The following is a 23,607-nucleotide window of genomic DNA, read 5'->3' on the forward strand; positions in this document are numbered from 1 at the left end:
ACTTATAACCAGAGTCAAGTTACTTGTATATTTCAACAAACTTGCCAATGAAGCACATTTTCTGTTTGAAATCAATAAAATACATGATGATTATAAAGAACAAACACACTGATTTTTCGGTTTATTGAGACGTTTACAGTGAATACATCTGACAAACCTAAACCCTGCAGAATGTATTGAAAAAAATACTGTGAGTAAGACAAAATCTACCAAGCAGCTAATGATTCAGCTTAAATTTCTATTATCGCACAAGTCAGAATGTAACGTGGAAATATTGTAAAAAGGTGTATCAAAATAACACTCAAACACAGAATTCCCACTGAGGAACTGCAAATATACATGTGTATGTATTTCGGATGACTGAATCTAGACTGTGCACTTCTGACTCCTGAGCAATGAGTAGATGAGATGAACTGATGGTGAGAAAAGGCAGAAAAGCAGAAAACAGTCAGTCGGCATGTGTGCCACTGGTGGATGGTCCCTTGTTTCTGAGGATCCTGATCAGAGAGAGTCCACAGCAGTACACCAGACTCTTCACTATCAGCGCTGTGTACAGCAGACAGAACAGCTTCACCCTGCACTGACGCTGGAGAGGATCCAGGGGAACCACTGAAATAGAAAGGGATGAAAAAAGAAATCAGTCAGTCCTCTGCTGCTCTGCTGTCTTTGACAGCGTCTCCACATGAAGCTGAACCACTGCTGAACACAGTCACCAAGACTTCATTACCTTGTTCTGCTAAGTGTTTATGACAATTAAAGTAACTCCAGAAACAAATGGAAAGTGCAAATATAAGAAAATCTGATTATTATGAGTTTGAAGTTGGATTCATTGATTTTCTTTTTGCAGCCACTTGGGGGCAGAAGAACTCCACAACTAGTGAAAAAAGTCATCTCTGACCTTTCACCTTACACAGAGTCATTCGATTCATTCGTCATACAGAAATATTAATTAGTGGAACTTTAAGATATAGTCCCTCAAGTTGTTATTAGGACCCTCAAAGCCCCACATTTAGTATAGAGCCCCCAACACGTGTTATTAGTCAGAATGGTGATGTGAAGGCTCTGTTACTGGGATTTGTTGTGCTGTTGGAAACTCTAACAGAATCGAAGAGTGTGGGTTTAAATCCCTCAGGGATGTGCAGAGGGTGAACAGACTGATATGCAGCCCTAACTGCAGCAGAACATTGGAGCTGTCCATGCAGCGAGGCAGCAGGGGATCTTACAGTCAGCTTGCTGCACAGCTGGCAGGGCAGGTGGCTCTCTCTCTGGAGGACAGGAGGCTGCTGGAGCTGGAACCTCTGAAACAGAAAAGGATTCAAATGTTTGGCGTTGCAGTGAGAAATCAGTCAGTCCTCTGCTGCTCTGCTGTCTTTGACAGTGTCTCCACGTGAAGCTGAATCACTGCTGAACACAGTCACCCAGCCTTCATTACCTTGTTCTGTCTGGGCCTCCACTGTGCCCCCCTCGTGCCTGACGTAGCAGCGGTATTTATAGGTGCTGTTCTCTGGCTGATGAATCAGCAAGACGGCGGCGGCGCGATCCGACCCTGTGAGCTCCAGCTGCTCTCCCTCAGCAGGGGGCAGCTCCTCCAGAGGACCATCCTGCTTCTGTCTTTTCCAGGAGAACTGGACCAGAGGAGGAGACATGTCTGAGGCCAGACACAGCAGGGAGCTCTTCCCCTCCAGGTGGGCTCTGGATGCTGCTGGGTACACGCTCACCACAGGCTTCACTACCGGCTCATCTGAAGCTTGACAGCAGCAACAAGCAGCACAGACACACATTCACACAGTCAGCAGCAGCTTCCAGCACTGCACTGCATTCAGTCTGATCCTGGAAACTACATGGACTCTGGTCACTAAACTACTCATCAATACAGCACAAAGTTCAGCACATGCACTGGATTCACCTCCACATATATTTACTGTGCTATATATCATGGTTGTATATTATGTCTACGATCAGAGAAAGAGGAAGCTAAAGGAAGTTAAAGATGGCAACAGCAGTTCAATTCTTTAGATTCATGTTTCACTTTTATAAATCATAAGCTCGGAATATATGTGTCATCATAATATTATATTAGGATGTTTTCAATATTTTAACTATATCTTTTACAAAAAGACACACTTAGCATTATTTAACATACAATGACAGTCGTGAGATAAACAGTGTTAACGGCAGATTTCACAATATGAATAATATCACAAGATTTTATTCCTGAAACATTGACCATGATATAGTTTGGTCATATATGTTTGATTTTAAATAAAGAAGTTTGAACGTGTTTTTGTATTTTCTCGTAGCTACACAAGTAGAATGTCTCTAAACATTAAACATACACACACACACACATATATGTGTATATACATATGTATATATTCCATTTTGTGTCAAATAAATAATTTTTTCATAATGTCATGATGAAAATGTACACTTAAAATTTACACTTAAAATTTAACCTCTTATAATTTTGAACAAATTCTACATTAAACCACAAAAGCTACTTTAAATTCTACATTTTGCAAAAAATATTTCCAGTCATAGAAACAACAGAAAACAAATATAATAAAAATAACATATAGCCTATTTCTCTTCAGATAATGCCAAATATATTTCACCTTATTGTTAATATATCTTACACAAAAACACAAACTCACCGTTAAATAAAGAGACATTACAATCATTAAATATACAGTTTTAACCTGAAACATGTATTTACTGTGAATTTTACCTTGGTAATATAGATTTATATATTGTACATCATCATGCTGATATACTGCATGAACAGAAAATGTCTTTTCAGTCTATTAATTATATTTAATTGACACTCTCTTGATCATTTAACATCATACAACTTTTATGTAATGTTGAATATAAAACAATTTTTTTCCCAATATTTCATACAGAATAAATCTATTATCAGAAAACAACTGTGTTCATTTAATGTATTTACCACCAGAAACTTTAGAAATATCATTTCCCGTGAACAAAATGAACGTTTAGGAAACATTTTACTTTTATGAATTAGACTGAATGTGAAGAATCCTGCTCATCACTGAAATTCACTTTGATCAACTCTAAATTTTGTACAAAAAGTCAACTGAGCAGGAAAATCCTCCACAGTCATTTGTCTAAAAATGAATTGATTTCAGGAGAGAGAAGAGAGAAGACGTCTGATGATTCATTCAGCAGCAGCTGATTCCAGATTGCACTCACAATATCAGAACTTTTTACCTCGAGCAGAAATAAAGAATTCCTTCTGCTGTGCAGTGAGATTTAAACATCTTTTCACAAATTATCCAACCTTTCCATTTCAGATCGGCTGCATAAGGAACTTTGTACTAACTATGAAAAAACTAACATGTAAAGTCTGAAGCAGCAGAAACTGACTGAAAACACATTTTAAACTTCTTCAGTAAAACAACTGAAGGAAAATAAATGTAGATTCTTACCTTTTACATACAGTTTAGTTCCAGAGCCAAAGATGAAGTAGTACTTTCCTCTCACAGTGAAACAGACTGGTACAAAAACCTGTCTGCTGTTGAATGTGTCAGCTGAGGTGAACGAGTCCAAATGATGAACCAGGATCATGTTTCAGCTCCACCAAGTGTTTCTCTCATGTTCACATCAACATGACTGTCTCTTCCTTTCTTCTCTTTTTTGCTCAAATATCTCAACAAATATTCACATATAAATAGTTTCAGACGTTCACGTTCCCCTCAGGATGAACTGTGGTAACTTTGGTCCTTTGACTTCGCCACCATCAGGTCAACATTTGAATTTGTCCAAGTCTTTGACTGTGACAGTCTCTTGTAAGCATTATACAACATACCATGTAAAAGTACAAAGCTAAAATCACGATACATAATAAAAATACACAGAACACAATAAAATACACAATGTATTGCAGACAAGTGTAATGATGCAGATCACTTCAAATCCATCTCTACAACATAAACGTACTCAACAGTATGTCATGTGGTTCGCTCCTTAAGCTTAGATAAGGAGGTAGATTTAAGAAATGTTTGATTTGTCACAGTTCATTCATGCATTCATTCATTTTTCCACATTACTAACTCTCCTCATTTCATTTCAGACCCTGCCACGACCTCCTGTCCTGCAGTCCCCCCGGCTTTCCTGCCTTTCAGCCACCTGACTCCTCCCCTTCCACCTACTCACCTGTTCCCAACTCCCTAATCAGGTCGTAGTATTTATACCGGCCCATTTTCGCTCCTTTCCTGCCAGATTGCCTATTGTGCTTTCCACGCTGTAGCTTTCCCGCCTTTTTTGGCTGTTTTTCTTGTTTTTTCCTGGTATTGACGACCTGCCTGGTCTTAGATTGAGCCTCCTGCCTGCTCCTTTCGCCTTTTGCCTGGTTCATCTTCCTGCCTGTTACCGAACATGGCCCACCGCCTACTTTTTTCCCTTGCCTCCTCCTTTTTGACGAGCCATGATGAAGATGAACTGTTCTGAACTTTTACCGATGTCTCTAAGTCCTGAGTCTTTCTATTGAGTCCTTCTCAACCTGAGCCGTCACAGTACAATGTGAACAGTATGGACTAAACCTCAGCTGCGAGCTCTTTGGGACCAGGAACTGAGTTGACCAATGCCATTCGTCGCCATGAACATCAATTCACATCGCTAGCTATTGGACTGCATGAGGCTTCCCTCCATGAGTGCATCCTGGGCTCCATTAACGAGCTGATCCAGTCACTCACTGTCCAAACCCAACCACTTCCTGCAGTGTCTCCAGTTCCTGCTCTGGCGGTTTCCACCTCCAAACCCTGCCTATAACCACCTGAATGCTACTCCAGGGAGCCAGGAGCCTGCAAACCTTTCAAACTCCAGCCTTCCTCTGTCCCCATCAAAAAAGCCAGAACCACTTACACCATCTCCTTTCTTACCGGCCTAGCGAGGCTCTGGGGAACAGTAGAGCGGGAGAGGCAGTCTCCTATCTATCCATAGGTCAAACTGTTCACGTCTGAGCTGAGGAAGGTGCTCACCATACTGCCCCCAGGAGGGATGCTGTGGGGGATCTGCTGAATTTGAGCCAGGGAGGTAGACAAGTAGTGGACTAATCCATTGAGTTCCAGACTGTAGCAGCTGAAAGTCAGTGGAACCAACTTGCCTTGTGTGACGTCCATTGTGACTATTTTGTGACTTTTTTGTTGATTGTAACTGTTCTCTACAACAAACACACGCAAGTTTTTCTGACCAGATGCCACCATCAGCAGGACAACATCATTTGTCTGTTTCTTCCAAACCTGTTACAAATCACTGTAGGAAAATAAATCCGTTTTATGGAGACTGTCCTCCCATAAACAAGCAGCCCATATGTCGTTGCTGCAAACAGCTTATCACCCATGTTTACCTTTCATTGTTGAGTGATATCTTACAGTCGAGTGAGAAACCGTCAGTTTTTCTGGCAAATATCCCAAAACCACAAGTTTACATTCAACTGATGAAGCCATCTCGTGGCTGCAGGAAGTATAATGGTATTAAAGGAGGAAGTCAGGTGACGATGTTATAGCTCCACAAACTTCACGAGGGAGGAGATTGTGGATGGATGAATGGGTTGACAACACATTGGACTTTAACAGGGGACACTGCTGTTTGTTTACCATTTCAAATCGATAATTAATGCTGTTTCTCTTAACCATGACCATGAGCGTTCAATTACCTTAACCACTTGTTGATTATTGTAACCATGACAACAAAGGTCCTGTAACCTTAATGAGTTACTTATTGTAACCCAAACCATGATCTCTCCCTAAACCTCAATAAGTTGTTTTTGTACCTAAACCTAATCAAACCTTGACCATAGCATTGTCTCAGCATAAATGGGTTAGTTCTTTGTTTTTACAACACTGTTTAAGTCGATCTGTGGCATCTCTCCTGCCGCCGTAGGGGCGCTAATTCATGAAACACTCCCAGGGGTCGTATCAGAGACTAGGGACAAAGGACTCATATGGTCATTTAGGTTTGAGGACTTGTCGGTTTTATGATGTGACAACACTTTGGTTCATGTTTGGTCAGGTTCAAGTAAAGATCATGATTTGTGTTAAAATAAACACTTTGTTAAGGTTTGATGAGCTTTGTCGTCATGGATAAAGCTATAATAACCTTAAGGTCAGGGAAACATCGTTGTGATTCTTTAAAACAAATCAAAAGCGACTCTCTGTTGGAGATGGGACACGAACAGCTATATCCTGTGATAAAGTCCATTGTTTTGTTGCCCAATGAATTCTTGATGAATTGTCATAACTTTGGTGTAGTGTTTAATCCCAGGAAAAGAGATTCCCTGGAATCCACTTCCAACCTATTTTAATAGCGGGAAACTGGGAAAAAATATTCATTAATTGTAAACCAAATAAGCTGATAGTAACAAAATATTTTTGTTGAGGTGCACCTGTTACACTCTTTGTCCTCTATTTGAAGGTATGACTATGAATATGGTCTCTTTTGAGATTTATTCAGACTCCTTCAGTGGAGTTATTGGATCAGTGTAAGAAGGACCAATTATTAAAGATTGCTGAGCACTTTGATATTGAGGTGACTGATAAACGTTTGAAAGAAAATTTTTAAAAGCTTTTCTGAAAAATAAACTGGTTGATGATGAGATTTTGTCTGAAGTTGTGGGTAAACATGATGGGCTCCACCTACAGTGACCCATGATGCTTTAACATTTGAAAAGCAGTTAATGATTGAATTAGAACAGGACAAAATGTTACAGTATAAACAATTGGAAGTGGAAGTGATGAAACAAAAAATGAGAAGGCAAAATTAGAATTGGAACACTATAAAATGAAGCTGATAATAGAGGGAAAGCTGTTTGGTGGGGGTGCTGTTCAGGAAAAAAGTGGATTTGATATTGGAACTAACCTGAAATTGCTTCCCAAGTTCACAGAAAAAGATCCTGACCTGTTGTTTTCTTTGTTTGAGCGGGTGGCAGAGTCCCGTGACTGGTTTGATGAGCATCGCAGCTTATTGTTGTAATGCGTCCTCACAGGTAAGGCACAGGAGGCCCATGCGTCTTTGATGGTGGTAGGGAGTAAAAAGATATGGTAGTTTTAAGTCTGCAGTGTTGCGGGTGTAAGAGTTTGTTCCTGAGGCCTATCGGCAACGTTTCAGGAATTTGAGAAAGAAGGAACACCAGACCGAATTTGTGAGAGATTTGGTTGTACAGCTTATTTGCTGGTGTTCTGCATCAGAGGTTAAAACTTTTCAATAACTGTGTGATTTAGTAGCACTTGAGCAACTGTAAAACTGCGTGTCAGATAATATTGCTACTTACATAAATGACCGAAAAGTTAAAAGGCCCCAAGAAGCAGCCGTTTTGGCCGATGAGTAAATTCTGACTCATAAACATACATTTGGCGAAATCGTTTAACCTGGCTAATGTGCAGCAGAGTAGTTTTTCAGCACGCATGGGTAAATCTTTTATGTCATATGGGGAGTCCAGTTCTTATGGACCTAAACACAGTACTTGGAAGAGAAATGATTCCGGTAGAACTTGTAATTATTGCCAATGTAAGGGCACTGGAAAAATGAATGTCCTGCTCTTAGAGCGAAAGCAAAGTTTTCAGGTAATGCACAAGTAAAATCTGCTGCTTTGGCTGCCCCTTTCGTTTCTTCTGCCCAGCTGGCACTACAAACAGTGGGTCATTCTGATTCCCCCGGTTCCCCTGCTTGTGTGCCTGAAAGTAAAGGGGATTATTCAGCGTTTCTTTCAGATGGTCATGTGTCCCTGCCTGGAAAGAAGTAACTTGCAGTTAAAATTTTGAGAGACCCTGGTAGGCTACACGATGCGGGGTATGGGTATGACTATTATTCCAGTACCAGTGCATAAACTGGAGCTAGTCTGCGGTTCGGTCACCAGATAGGTAGCAGTTGGGGTGTGTCCGGCATTGCCTGTGGAGGAGGTCGAGATGATTTTGGGGAATTACCCGGTAGGATGTAAAGTCTGGGCCGATGCTCCGCCCCCTAATGTGGTTACCCGCATTACAGTATCGCTGCCCTCAAAGTCAGAGGTGGTTAAAACAGCAGAGTCTGTCCCTGAGGCGGAGTTGTTCCCAGCTTGCGTAAGAACTCGAGCTATGGTTCGCAGAAACGATGAGGCTGCTCTGGAAAAAGTTGTAGTCATACCTGTGCCTCTCAAGGCCATTTCTCATAGTGAGGTAGCTCAGGAACAAAAGTCTGATCACTCGCTGAAGGCCCTTTTTGAGCTGGTGTCTCCTGAGGGGGACATGGAAACTGCTGCTCAGGGGTATTTTGTGCATAATGATGTCTTGTCTCAGGATGTCTCAGGAACGCAGTTTTGTAGGAAAACCAACTGAGCAAATTGTGGTGCCTGCTAAATTTAGAGAAGCGGTGATGAAAGCTTCCCATGATCATGTAGTGGGTCAAATGGGTTTTTAAAAAAAACATACCATCGCATCTTGCGTCATTTCTTTTGGTCCTGGTTGAAAAGGGATGTATCTGCGTTCATAAAACTTGCCACACTTGCCAGCTGATGGATAAGCCAAATCCGTCCATAAGTCCGGCTCCGCTGTGTCCAATTCAAGCTTTGGATCAGCCATTTGAGCATTTACTCATGGACTGTGTGGGTACGCTGCCTCCCCCAAAGGCGGTAGTCAATATTTGTTGACAGTGAATGTGATGTGGCAGGCTACCCGCTATCCAGTAGCCTACTCATTGCGTTCTATTACAGCCAAGTGTGTGTTGAAGGCACTGTCTCAGTTCATTTCTGTGTTTGGCATTCCCAAAGTCATAGAAACTCACCAAAGTTCCAATTTTCGCTCTCATCTGTTTTCACAGGTTTTTCAGCAGCTTCAGATTAAACACAACCAGGCGTCGCTTATCATCCCCAAAGTCAAGGTGCTTTAGAGCGTTTTCTTTAAAACCTTGAATTCACTCGTGTGCCTTCTTCACAAAGCTTGATCACTACTGGGGGGAGGGCCTGCCTTGGTTGCTGTTGGCTGTGAGAGAGTTAGTCCAGGTGAGCACCGGATTCCTGTCTCTGAACAGAATTATTTGATCTCATTGCCTAAAGGAAAATCTAGATTGTGTCACGTCAATTTGATGAAGCATTCTTATGCCCGTGAGTAGTTGTTCCCTGGCTCTAATCAGGTGCCATGTGTAAAACCTGGACTTTGTGTAAGTACAGAGGTGTCTTTGCTGGTGGGGCTAGTTAATGGGTCGGGGGAATGGCCTACAGATGGTGTGTTGCAAGTAAGTTTAAACAACTCAGAGGCATTAAAGTCTTTGCCGGTAGTGCTTGGGCATTTAGATGAGGTTGAGCGCAATGAACTGGTTTCACTTATAATAGCTACCCAGCACTATTTTCAGATGCTCCGTCACAATCACATCTTAATGAACATGACATAGATGTTGTTGATGCTCAACCAATTAAGCAACGCTTTTATCGCGTTTCGCCAGATAAGAGGGCACAATTGGATAAAGAGGTTCAATATATGCTAGATATTAAAATAGCGGAACCTTCCATTTCTAGCTGGGCATCTCCATGTTTACTGGTGAAAAAACCTGATTCCACTTTTCGGCCATGCACTGACTTCAGCAAGGTTAACAGTGTCACAAAACCAGATCTGCTCTCTTTGCCACGCATGGAGGATTGCGTCAACCAAGTAGGCTCAGCTAAATTTGTGAGCAAATTTGATCTACTTAAAGGATACTGGCCGGTGACACTGTCTCCACGGGCCCAGGAGATAAGTGCGTTTATAACTCCTACCCGTTTGTATTCTTATAGGGTGATGCCTTTTGGTTTACGTAATGCCACGGCCACATTCCAGCGGCCGATGAACCGTGTGGTGGCAGATCTGTGGGGTTGTGCATGTGTATCTTGATGAATTTGTCAACTTCAGTGACACATGGGACAAACATCTACAGAGGATTCGTGCACTGTTTGACAGGTTGGTCCGGGCACAGTTAACGGTGAATTTGCTCGAGCTAGAGTTACCTACTTAAAGAAAGTGACTAGTGGGGGAGGTTCGTCCCGTTAAGGCCAAAGTGGAATCAGTCAAGAATTTTCAATCCTTTGTAAGTAAAAAAGGAGTTTTCCTGGCATGGTGGGCTATTATAAAAGTTTTTGTAAGAACTTCTCTTCAGTTGTGGCGCCCCTCACTGACCTTTTGAAGTCTAAGGTCAAGCTTGTTTAGTCAGCCAAGGTCCAGTGTGCTTCTGAAGATTCAGTTCCTATCAGTTGAACTATTCTGTTGTTGAGAAGGAGGCCCTGGCATTAATTTGGGGATTACAGCATTTTGAGGTGACTGTTGGTTCTGGGACTCCTCTCGTAGTGTACACAGACCATAATCCTCTTACTTTCTTGTTTTCTTTACAAAATCCTCATCAACTCTTAATGAGATGGACATTATTTTTGGAGCCATGTCGTTTGGATATCTGCCATATTAAAGGTGCTGAAAATGTAACGGCGGCTGCCCTTTCCCGCGTCTTGTAGATGCACAGTGCATAACTGTAGCTAAACATTGCCCATATTTGAAGAAATTGTAGTATTTAACATTGGACCTTTTTGTGATGTTGTGGCGGAGAACCTGGCGGGGCTCCGTTTTTATGCAGGGGGTGTGATGCCCCCTCCCACTCTGTTTGGGGCTTCTCGTGTGTGTGTTTTTCCTGTTCTTGTAGGATGCAGGCAGAGTGGCAGAGGTGCGTCCAGACGGATGAGCTACACCTGAAACAACTCCTCCTGATTGCTACCTTTATATAAGAGGGCTGGATATGACAGTTCTTTCTCTCTCCTCCCAGCAGACAGTAGTTTGGGTTTTCATTACTATTTTACTTTATCCTTTGCCTGCACCAGACGTTCACACGTTCAAGCACTCATCTCACTACTGATACAATGGACTCGCATATCTCCCAGTAAATTTCGTGGATTGTCTAATATTAGTGAAATAAATGTGTTACTTTGATCCTTGATTCTTGGTGTGGTCTCCCTTGTTCGTCACGAAGTTGAGCTTGTTCGTGACACTGATTGCACTTCCTCTTAGAACAAAAAGATTCATGAGCGTGAATCTGAACCTGGTTTGAACACTAGGAGAAAATGGAATCTGTCTCAGCTCAATAGATTTTGAAAACTTACTTTCAAATGACAAAAACTACTTGCTTCAACGAATTTGTCTTTTATACATTGAAAATGTGTCACATATCACCTCCGTGAGGTTGTTCTCAGCAGACACATCACAGGCAAATCACCTGGTATTTCATATTCCTCCTCACAGGTATAATGAAGTTCAAGCTGCATGTGAACTTTATGTTGTGTTCATTCTAATGTCTATTAACATTAATGGTGTTTTTTTTGCCTTAACATAATTCATTGTATTAATTATATTAATACCAAAAAATACACTAAAGCTCTCAGGTATTGAACTCGCAGATTTATCCATATTTCTCCTTGTTGCATTTAGTGGTGTTTGACTATGGCTAAAGCGTTTTGATGCTAGCGGATGTTACACCTTTAAAACAACTCAATTTCCAAGGTTTCCCGAGAGAGAGAGAGAGAGAGAGATTCTTCTCCGGGGAAAGAATATATCTGATTTTTGGGAAATACATTAATCCCTACTTTGGTTGTCTTAAGTTTTAACACAGCGCCATCATGAGGTCAACATTTGAATTTGTCCAATACTTTAGTTTATGAGCAAACACCTGCAGAACTAACGACGTTCCCATCAGCCTCAACTTCACTTTGTTTTTAGTGATTATTAGCACGTGTTAGCATGCTAACATTTCCTATATAAACTGACACGGTGAACATGGTCAACATCATACCGGCTAAACACCGGCCATGTTAGCATTTGGCTCAAAGCAACACTGTGTGTAAGTACGGCCTCACAGAGCTGCTGCGTGGCCGTAGACTCCTGTTAATCTGTATCTCAGGCTTTGGCTTGGAGCCTCATCAGACTTGTCTTTGTGTCCTTGGAGCTGGAGGTGAAATAAGTGAACCTGGGCTGTGGTTTGCTGCTCTCTTCCTGTCACAAACACTGTTTGACATCTGTTCATCTGTAGGTTTTTGTTCAGGCTGCAGGGATCATTTCTCACTGTGGGAGCCAGATTTCCAGCAGGCGCAGTAGTAGGTGGCTGAATGAGAGGGTTCAACTTTCTCTATCTTCAACTCACAGCCGTTCTGTTTATTCTCAGCTGTGAAATCATCTTTCTGAGGATGATTGTAACCTGAATATATTTTGCCATTGCTCTTCTCAAAACGCAGAATCAATGTGAATGTTTCTGTGTCTTTCTTCTGGTACCAGAATATATAATTATAGCTACACTGGTGAGTTCCTCCACAGCTGAAGGAGACTGTGTCACCAACTTTACTGGTCAATGATAACTGGTCCTGGATCAGCTCTTCTGCCATGGCAACCAGCGCTGTAGAGAAACAGACAGATGAAGGTTCGTGTGACAGTGTTTGTTAAAGGTTGAGTTTGTTGGCTCCCAGTTGGTTGGAAACACTCACCTGAACACAGACAGCACAGAGCAGCAGCTGGGAGGAAAAGCATTTTGTGCAGTGGTGTTTCCTCTGGTGAACCTGGGGAGAAGTGGCGCTCTGACGCAGCCGAGGCCAAACAAGGACGAGCTGTGAGATCAGACCGGGGCCACGTGGTTTCTGACAGGTCCTCAAACCTCCCATCAGCCCCCACGGCCCACAGAAGAGGCTGCTCTCTGACGAAAGACCTTTTTCACTGCAGACATTTTGACTTGTCACAGCAGGAAAAGCACAGGTGTCGTTAATGACATTAACGACGGCTCTGTTCTATTCAAGTGTCCCGGTAAACCAGGACAGTGGGACAGTGAGTCACCAGGAACCACACCAGGACCTGAAAGTGAAGCAGCTAAATGGAATTCAGCCCTCATTTATTTTATCATTTACAACTGTGATATGTCAAAGTGTCTGCAGTGAAAAAGGCCTATTGTAAAGATTTGGTGTCCTCTGTCACTGTTTTCTTACAGTGTAAGTCATTTTAGCCTAATCTGGTTTTTGGTAGAACCGATTTTTTGACAGAGTTTGAGACTCGTGTACAATCTGAATATTTTGGTTTCAATCTGGTCGTTTTTGCTAAAATCTGAATGTTTGAACTGAAGTTCGTTTTAAATTTACTCTGACACAAAACAAACTTTGTGAATTTCATTTGAGTTGTTTTTGGTTTGTATTTATATTTTAATTTAAAAGAACTCAAACAGCAGCTTAATCTCTTATTTATTCTCAAACCTTTTTTAAATGGAAAAACACAGTCAACCCCAAGCAGATAAAATGACAGACTGTTCCTTTAAGAAGTGTGTGAATAGCTTTAAGGAGTAGTTAAGCTATTTTAAACAATATTTGTATTTATGTTAATGATATTAAGTAGGATGTCTGGTGCCTTGTGTGTGTCGCTGAGCTTCTTTCATCACAGTACATCCCAGACAGTATCTCTGCCTCTGATCAGTTTGATCACTTTCACCACGAAGAACTGGTAGAAGACCAACTCTGTGTTTTGGTGAAACGGTGAAAATAATCTCTCCACAGTCTTAGACAGGTGTCACATCAGTCAGCGAGTCCTTCCACTGTGTTTGTGTGACGGCTTTGACAGAACGAGGAGCGACGCTGAAACTGTGATGGAGACGTTTGACCAAAGTGAGGATTTTGTTGCCGCCTGTGGCTGAAATGAAGAACCATCATGTGGTGACTCACTGGAAGTACAGAGAGATCCAGACGGCTCCTTTGAGGTGGACTTGACTTCACCTGGAAGGTGGAGGAGAGCAGGCGGCTGCATGTGGAAGAGCCAAAAAGCCGCAGTCACCTCTGTTTCCAGCAGCATCAGCAGAACATACAGGAGGGCAACAGGGAACCGTGGGCCCCTATTCAGCCCCCAACTCACACACATTCCCCCAACCATTTACCCACAAACCCATCCATATTCCTCCACTGGAATAATACCTGCCCCAGGTTTGCTGCGTTTCACTTTGATTAAAGGAGAAGTCCGCTGACTCTCTCTATTTTCTCATTGCCAACAAATGCCATGACAGCAACCCAAACAATCAGAAGCAGCATCTGAACCCACATTTCCACTGTCAGACCACCTGACGGGGCTGCGTCTGACACAGTTTAACGATTTCAGCCCTTTTTTGCAGTGATTGATCAGGTGTGTGGAGCTGTGAAAGTAGCAGGACTGGCTGACTGCCACCAGCTTATACAGTGAAGCCAGAACCAGGTGAGCTGAGTCCCCCTGACGACCCAACTCCCCCGAACCAGGCTCCTGCAGGGAGAGGCCTGCCCAGAGAGGCTCGTCACACCACTGATACTTTACCTACATGAAGCTGGGTACTTTTACTTGAGGAAAGGATCTGAGTACTTCTTCCATCCCTGCGTTCAGAGTGTAAACGTGTTTGACTGATTGATATTGATACAATCACACAGGTGTAACTGTTCAGACGATAAAAGAAGAAGGAAAGTCTTGCTGTGTAACAACTGTTATCTCTGTGTTCTCTAAAGCAGCAGAACCTGCACATTTCCTGCAGAATTACAAATGTCAGTACAGTAGCAAGTGTTGGAGGCTTTGTCTTTACAAACTCGTCATTCGAAGCCCAACTTTATTTTAAAGGCGAGTGCAGATCCCAGAGTTTCCAAAGACACCAAACATGTCAGACTGAATTTCGGGGAAAAGTGAATAAAATGATGCAGCAGAACATTTGATGGAGTCTCTGCTTGAATATTTCACTCAGTGGAAACATCACGAAGAAAAACACCACACACAAAAGTTATGACACTATGAGACAGACTGGGAAGAGAATTCAAGGTCATAGACTTTAAATGATTCCAGTTATTGAACTGAATCAATTATAGGGGAACTTTGAGGGTTCAAATCACAGCTGAGGAGCTCTGTGGATTTGGAGTCTTGTATTTCCATCACAGCTGTTAAACAACACATAACAGTGTGTTACTAAAATCACCACCAACCTGAATGTGTCTGGGGGAACATGGAGGTTGGTTTGTATTTCTGCATCATGGTGACCCAGATTTTTTATCTGCTGTCGGATTAAAATCAAGACGAGGAAACTTTTCACTCAATCGGTTCAGAGAAACATAGAAGTCTGGGAAAAATAATCACTGAGAAAAAAAGATGAAAATAATGATACTAAGACAAAGGCACAGAGTTGAAATAATAAATGAATCCCCTCTGCAGGACGACAGCAACCTTCATCTTTTCTACAGCAGACATTTGAAGATTTAACACAAACAGCATGTTGGAGACTGAAGGTCCCAGTTTGACCAATCACACACTGAAAATAGAAGCGTGTTATACTTGAATGTTCCTGCCATGAAATGATCGTTTTCACCGTTCAACTCACCAGAGTTTGTCACTTTTCTTTCCCCCTTAAAACCTCCCACTCAGCGGAAAACCACACCACAGCTTCGGTTGAGCCGTCAATCATCAGCAGCCTCTTCTGTGGGCCGCAAGGGCTGATGGGAGGTTTGAGGACCTGTCAGAAACCACGTGGCCCCGGTCTGATCTCACAGCTCGTCCTTGTTTGGCCTCGGCTGCGTCAGAGCGCCACTTCTCCCCAGGTTCACCAGAGGAAACACCACTGCACAAAATGCTTTTCCTCCCAGCTGCTGCTCTGTGCTGTCTGTGTTCAGGTGAGTGTTTCCAGCCAATAGGGAGCCAACAAACTCAACCTTTAACAAACACTGTCACACGAACCTTCATCTGTCTTTCTGTTTCTCTACAGCGCTGGTTGCCACGGCAGCAGAGCTGATCCAGGACCAGTTATCATTGACCAGGAGAGTTGGTGACACAGTCTCCTTCACCTGTGGAGGAACTCAACAGTGTAACAGTGATGATATATACTGGTTCCAGAAGAAAGACACAGAAACATTCACATTGATTCTGCGTTTTGACAAGAGAGATGGCAAAATAGATTCAGGTTACGGTCATCCTCAGAAAGATGATTTCACAGCTGAGAATAAACAGAACGGCTGTGAGTTGAAGATAAAGAAAGTTAAACTCTCTCATTCAGCCACCTACTACTGCTACTGTAAGAAGTCTGGCTCCCACAGTGAGAAATGATCCCTGCAGCCTGAACAAAAACCTACAGATGAACAGATGTCAAATAGTGTTTGTGACAGGAAGAGAGCAGCAAACCACAGCCCAGGTTCACTTATTTCACCTCCAGCTCCAAGGACACAAAGACAAGTCTGATGAGGCTCCAAGCCAAAGCCTGAGATACAGATTAACAGGGACAGATTCCATTTTCTCCTAGTGTTCAAACCAGGTTCAGATTCACGCTCATGAATCTTTTGTTCTAAGAGGAAGTGCAATCAGTGTCACGAACAAGCTCAACTTCGTGACAAACAAGGGAGACCACACCAAGAATCAAGGATCAAAGTAACACATTTATTTCACTAATATTAGACAATCCACAAATTTTACTGGGAGATATGCGAGTCCATTGTATCAGTAGTGAGATGAGTGCTTGAACGTGTGAACGTCTGGTGTAGGCAAAGGATGAAGTAAAATAGTAATGAAAACCCAAACTACTGTCTGCTGGGAGGAGAGAGAGAGAACTGTCATATCCAGCCCTCTTATATAAGCTAGCAATCAGGAGGAGTTGCTTCAGGTGTAGCTCATCATCCGTCTGGACGCACCTCTGCCACTCTGCCTGCATCCTAAGAGAACAGGAAAAACACACACACGAGAAGCCCCAAACAGAGTGGGAGGGGGCATCACATCAGTAATAAGAGAAGCCTGCACCACACTCCACCAAGTCTTGTAACTTCTCAGCTTATCTTTGTCACTTGTTGTGAGGATTTGGATGGATTCGTCAGGAGATCATGAACGTCTTTCTTCAGTGCTGTTCTGAGATAGGCGCATTTCACCACACTGTTGAATGTAAATCCCTAATATGCTGCCATCTCTGCCAGTATTTCGCGTTGGGAAGTGTTTTGTATAAGCTATGAACCCAATGTTCTTGCATTCTTTGGTGGACTTTCACTTTTCTCATGCTCAGATTCCAAATGTCTCCACAAACCACTTGTTGAACCTCCGGCACATTTGATCACTCGTTCACAGAGCACACGCTTTGCATCTTCATTGTTAACTCTCTTAAAGTGTTTCCACAAAAAGCTGTTGTTAGACATCATGTCGTAGGCTAACTAAGTTGGTTAACTGAGTTGTGGATCAGTGCCCTCTGACGGCTACAGCAATTGCATCCCTGTGGGAGGATGTAAAGGATTTACGTAAAGGAATCACGTATTTCAGTAGGGAATAGGGATACGAAATATTCTGTTACTATCAGCTTATTTGGTTTACACTTAATGAATATTTCCCAGTTTTCCGCTATTGAAATAGGTTGGAAGTGGATTCCAGGGAATTACGTTTCCCGGGATTAAACGCTACACCAAAGTTATGACAATTCATCAACAATTCATTGGGCAACAAAACATTGGACCTTTATCACAGGATATAGCTGTTCGTGTCCCATCTCCAACAGAGAGTCACTTTTGATTTGTTTTAAAGAATCACAACAATGTTTCCCTGACCTTAAGGTGATTATAGCTGTATCCATGATGACAAAGCTCATCAAACCTTAACAAAGTGTTTATTTTAACACAAATCATGATCTTTACTTGAACCTGACCAAACATGAACCACAGTGTTGTGAGATCATAAAACTGACAAGTCCTCAAACCTAAATGACCATATGAGTCCTTTGTCCCTAGTCTCTGATACGACCCCTGGGAGTGTTTCATGAATTAGCGCCCCTACGTCGGCAGGAGAGATGCCACAGATCGACTTAAACAATGTTGTAAAAACAAAGAACTGACCCATTTATGCTGAGACAATGCTATGGTCAAGGTTTGATTAGGTTTAGGTACAAAAACAACTTATTGAGGTTTAGGGAGAGATCATGGTTTGGGTTACAATAAGTAACTCATTAAGGTTACAGGACCTTTGTTGTCATGGTTACAATAATCAAAAAGTGGTTAAGGTAACTGAACGCACATGGTCATGGTTAAGAGAAACAGCATTAATTATCGGTTTGAAATGGTAAACAAACAGCGGTGTCCCGTGTTAAAGTCCAATGTGTTGTCAACCCATTCATCCGTCCACAACCTCCTCCCCCGTGAAGTTTGTGGATCTATAACATCGTCACCTGACTTCCTCCTTTAATACCATTATACTTCCTGCAGCCACGAGATGGCTTCATCAGTTGAATGTAAACCTGTGGTTTTAGGGATATTTGCTTGAAAAACTACTACGGTCTCACTCGACTGTAAGATATCACTCAACAATGAAAGGTAAACATGGGTGATAAGCTGTTTGCAGCAACGACATATGGGCTGCTTGTTTATGGGAGGACAGTCTCCATAAAACGGATTTATAACCGGTTTGGAGGAAACAGACATACGATGTTGTCCTGCTGATGGTGGCATCTGGTCAGAAAAACTTGCGTGTGTTTGTTGTAGAGAACAGTTACAATCAACACAAAAGTCACAAAATAGTCACAATGGACGTCACACAAGGCAAGTTGGTTCCACTGACTTTCAGCTGCTACAGTCTGGAACTCAATGGATTAGTCCACTACTTGTCTACCTCCCTGGCTCAAATTCAGCAGACCCCCCACAGCATCCGTCCTGGGGGCAGTATGGTGAGCACCTTCCTCAGCTCAGACGTGAACAATTTGACCTATGAAAAGATAGCCTTCCTCTGCTGTTCCCCAGAGTCTCGCTAGGCCGGTAAGAAAGGAGATGGTGTAAGTGGTTCTGGCTTTTTTGATGGGGACAGAGGAAGGCTGGAGTTTGAAAGGTTTGCAGGCTCCTGGCTCCCTGGAGTAGCATTCAGGTGGTTATAGGCAGGGTTTGGAGGTGGAAACCGCCAGAGCAGGAACTGGAGACACTGCAGGAAGTGGTTGGGTTTGGACAGTGAGGGATTGGATCAGCTCATTAATGGAGCCCAGGATGCACTCATGGAGGGAAACCTCATGCAGTCCAATAGCTAGCGATGTGAATTGATGTTCATGGAGACGAATGGCGTTGGTCAACTCAGTTCCTGGTCCCAAAGAGCTCGCAGCTGAGGTTTAGTCCATACTGTTCACATTGTACTGTGACGGCTCAGGTTGAGAAGGACTCAATAGCAAGACTCAGGACTCAGAGACATCGGTAAAAGTTCAGAACAGTTCATCTTCATCAAGGCTCGTCAGAAAGGAGGAGGCAAGGGAAAAAAGTAGGCGGTGGGCCATGTTGGGTAACAGGCAGGAAGATGAACCAGGCAAAAGGCGAAAGGAGCAGGCAGGAGGCTCAATCTAAGACCAGGCAGGTGGTCAAAACCAGGAAAAAACAAGAAAAACAGCCAAGAAAGGCAGGAAAGCTACAGCGTGGAAAGCACAATAGACAATCTGGCAGGAAAGGAGCGAAAATGGGCCGGTATAAATACTACGACCTGATTAGGGAGTTGGGAACAGGTGAGTAGGTGGAAGGGGAGGAGTCAGGTGGCTGAAAGGCAGGAAAAGCGGGGGGACTGCAGGACAGGAGGTCGTGGCAGGGTCTGAAATGAAATGAGGAGAGTTAGTAATGTGGAAAAATGAATGAATGCATGAATGAACTGTGACAAATCAAACATTTCTTAAATCTACCTCCTTATCTAAGCTTAAGGAGCGAACCACATGACATACTGTTGAGTACGTTTATGTTGTAGAGATGGATTTGAAGTGATCTGCATCATTACACTTGTCTGCAATACATTGTGTATTTTATTGTGTTCTGTGTATTTTTATTATGTATCGTGATTTTAGCTTTGTACTTTTACATGGTATGTTGTATAATGCTTACAAGAGACTGTCACAGTCAAAGACTTGGACAAATTCAAATGTTGACCTGATGGTGGCGAAGTCAAAGGACCAAAGTTACCACAGTTCATCCTGAGGGGAACGTGAACGTCTGAAACTATTTATATGTGAATATTTGTTGAGATATTTGAGCAAAAAAGAGAAGAAAGGAAGAGACAGTCATGTTGATGTGAACATGAGAGAAACACTTGGTGGAGCTGAAACATGATCCTGGTTCATCATTTGGACTCGTTCACCTCAGCTGACACATTCAACAGCAGACAGGTTTTTGTACCAGTCTGTTTCACTGTGAGAGGAAAGTACTACTACATCTTCGGCTCTGGAACTAAACTGTATGTAACAGGTAAGAATCCACATTTATTTTCCTTCAGTTGTTTTACTGAAGAAGTTTAAAATGTGTTTTCAGTCAGTTTCTGCTGCTTCAGACTTTACATGTTAGTTTTTTCATAGTTAGTACAAAGTTCCTTATGCAGCCGCTCTGAAATGGAAAGGTTGGATAATTTGTGAAAAGATGTTTAAATCTCACTGCACAGCAGAAGGAATTCTTTATTTCTGCTCGAGGTAAAAAGTTCTGATATTGTGAGTGCAATCTGGAATCAGCTGCTGCTGAATGAATCATCAGACGTCTTCTCTCTTCTCTCTCCTGAAATCAATTCATTTTTAGACAAATGACTGTGGAGGATTTTCCTGCTCAGTTGACTTTTTGTACAAAATTTAGAGTTGATCAAAGTGAATTTCAGTGATGAGCAGGATTCTTCACATTCAGTCTAATTCATAAAAGTAAAATGTTTCCTAAACGTTCATTTTGTTCACGGGAAATGATATTTCTAAAGTTTCTGGAGGTAAATACATTAAATGAACACAGTTGTTTTCTGATAATAGATTTATTCTGTATGAAATATTGGGAAAAAAATTACGTTTTATATTCAACATTACATAAAAGTTTTATGATGTTAAATTATAGAATAAATATAATTAATAGACTGAAAAGACATTTTCTGTTCATGCAGTATATCAGCATGATGATGTACAATATATAAATCTATATTACCAAGGTAAAATTCACAGTAAATACATGTTTCAGGTTAAAACTGTATATTTAATGATTGTAATGTCTCTTTATTTAACGGTGAGTTTGTGTTTTTGTGTAAGATATATTAACAATAAGGTGAAATATATTTGGCATTATCTCAAGAGAAATAGGCTATATGTTATTTTTATTATATTTGTTTTCTGTTGTTTCTATGACTGGAAATATTTTTTGCAAAATGTAGAATTTAAAGTAGCTTTTGTGGTTTAATGTAGAATTTGTTCAAAATTATAAGAGGTTAAATTTTAAGTGTAAATTTTAAGTGTACATTTTCATCATGACATTATGAAAAAATTATTTATTTGACACAAAATGGAATATATACATATGTATATACATATATATATGTGTGTGTGTGTGTGTGTGTGTGTGTGTGTGTTTAATGTTTAGAGACATTCTACTTGTGTAGCTACGAGAAAATACAAAAACACGTTCAAACTTTTTTATTTAAAATCAAACATATATGACCAAACTATATCATGGTCAATGTTTCAGGAATAAAATCTTGTGATATTATTCATATTGTGAAATATGCCGTTAACACTGTTTATCTCACGACTGTCATTGTATGTTAAATAATGCTAAGTGTGTCTTTTTGTAAAAGATATAGTTAAAATATTGAAAACATCCTAATATAATATTATGATGACACATATATTCCGAGCTTATGATTTATAAAAGTGAAACATGAATCTAAAGAATTGAACTGCTGTTGCCATCTTTAACTTCCTTTAGCTTCCTCTTTCTCTGATCGTAGACATAATATACAACCATGATATATAGCACAGTAAATATATGTGGAGGTGAATCCAGTGCATGTGCTGAACTTTGTGCTGTATTGATGAGTAGTTTAGTGACCAGAGTCCATGTAGTTTCCAGGATCAGACTGAATGCAGTGCAGTGCTGGAAGCTGCTGCTGACTGTGTGAATGTGTGTCTGTGCTGCTTGTTGCTGCTGTCAAGCTTCAGATGAGCCGGTAGTGAAGCCCGTGGTGAGCGTGTACCCAGCAGCATCCAGAGCCCACCTGGAGGGGAAGAGCTCCCTGCTGTGTCTGGCCTCAGACATGTCTCCTCCTCTGGTCCAGTTCTCCTGGAAAAGACAGAAGCAGGATGGTCCTCTGGAGGAGCTGCCCCCTGCTGAGGGAGAGCAGCTGGAGCTCACAGGGTCGGATCGCGCCGCCGCCGTCTTGCTGATTCATCAGCCAGAGAACAGCACCTATAAATACCGCTGCTACGTCAGGCACGAGGGGGCACAGTGGAGGCCCAGACAGAACAAGGTAATGAAGGCTGGGTGACTGTGTTCAGCAGTGATTCAGCTTCACGTGGAGACACTGTCAAAGACAGCAGAGCAGCAGAGGACTGACTGATTTCTCACTGCAACGCCAAACATTTGAATCCTTTTCTGTTTCAGAGGTTCCAGCTCCAGCAGCCTCCTGTCCTCCAGAGAGAGAGCCACCTGCCCTGCCAGCTGTGCAGCAAGCTGACTGTAAGATCCCCTGCTGCCTCTCTGCATGGACAGCTCCAATGTTCTGCTGCAGTTAGGGCTGCATATCAGTCTGTTCACCCTCTGCACATCCCTGAGGGATTTAAACCTACACTCTTCGATTCTGTTAGAGTTTCCAACAGCACAACAAATCCCAGTAACAGAGCCTTCACATCACCATTCTGACTAATAACACGTGTTGGGGGCTCTATACTAAATGTGGGGCTTTGAGGGTCCTAATAACAACTTGAGGGACTATATCTTAAAGTTCCACTAATTAATATTTCTGTATGACGAATGAATCGAATGACTCTGTGTAAGGTGAAAGGTCAGAGATGACTTTTTTCACTAGTTGTGGAGTTCTTCTGCCCCCAAGTGGCTGCAAAAAGAAAATCAATGAATCCAACTCCAAACTCATAGTAATCTGTTTTTTCTTATATTTGGACTTTCCATTTGTTTCTGGAGTTACTTTAATTGTCATAAACACTTAGCAGAACAAGGTAATGAAGGCTTGGTGACTGTGTTCAGCAGTGATTCAGCTTCATGTGGAGACGCTGTCAAAGACAGCAGAGCAGCAGAGGACTGACTGATTTCTTTTTTCATCCCTTTCTGTTGCAGTGGTTCCCCTGGATCCTCTCCAGCCTCAGTGCAGGGTGAAGCTGTTCTGTCTGCTGTACACAGCGCTGATAGTGAAGAGTCTGGTGTACTTCTGTGGACTCTCTCTGATCAGGATCCTCAGAAACAAGGGACCATCCACCAGCGGCACACATGCCAACTGACTGTTTTCTGCTTTTCGCCTTTTCTCACCATCAGTTCATCTCATTTACTCATTGCTCAGGAGTCAGAGGTGCGCAGTCTAGATTCAGTCATCCGAAATATATGCACATGTATATTTGCAGTTACTCAGTGTGAATTATGTGTTTGAGTGTTACTTTGATGCACTTGTTTACAGTATTTCCACGTTAAATTCCGATTTGTGCGTTAATAGAAATTTAAGCTGAATCATTAGCTGCTTGGTAGAAATTGTCGTAGAAATTTTTTTCAATACATTCTGCAGGGTTTAGTTTTGTCAGATGTATTCACTGTAAACGTCTCAATAAACTGAAAAATCAGTGTGTTTGTGTTTTATAATCATCATGTATTTTATTGATTTCAAACAGAAAATGTGCTTCATTGGCAAGTTT

General features: G+C 41.9%; 2 protein-coding genes and 1 pseudogene across 3 annotated transcripts in view; 1 reads left to right on the forward strand and 2 right to left on the reverse strand.

Moving 5' to 3' along the window:
- Positions 1-114: 114 nt before the first annotated feature.
- LOC120800122 (immunoglobulin lambda-1 light chain-like) overlaps positions 115-23,607 on the reverse strand; it is a 29,505-nt gene continuing 6,012 nt past the window's right edge. For both annotated transcript variants that reach the window (XM_040145971.1, XM_040145970.1), the window contains exon 4: positions 115-413. The gene's annotated coding sequence lies outside the window, so the exon portion shown is untranslated. The remainder of the gene's footprint in view (positions 414-23,607) is intronic.
- Positions 413-12,720, reverse strand: LOC120800124 (immunoglobulin lambda-1 light chain-like). Its single transcript, XM_040145973.1, has 6 exons — positions 12,482-12,720; positions 12,067-12,393; positions 3,450-3,497; positions 1,433-1,741; positions 1,224-1,298; positions 413-609 (listed from the first exon to the last, which is right to left on the reverse strand). The coding sequence occupies exons 1-6, from the start codon at positions 12,522-12,524 to the stop codon at positions 449-451; spliced, it is 963 nt and encodes a 320-aa protein (XP_040001907.1). The 5' UTR covers positions 12,525-12,720; the 3' UTR covers positions 413-448.
- LOC120800125 lies at positions 15,447-23,521 on the forward strand (annotated as a pseudogene).

Source organism: Xiphias gladius, chromosome 15 (genome assembly GCF_016859285.1).
Source record: "Xiphias gladius isolate SHS-SW01 ecotype Sanya breed wild chromosome 15, ASM1685928v1, whole genome shotgun sequence".
NCBI lineage: Eukaryota > Metazoa > Chordata > Actinopteri > Istiophoriformes > Xiphiidae > Xiphias > Xiphias gladius.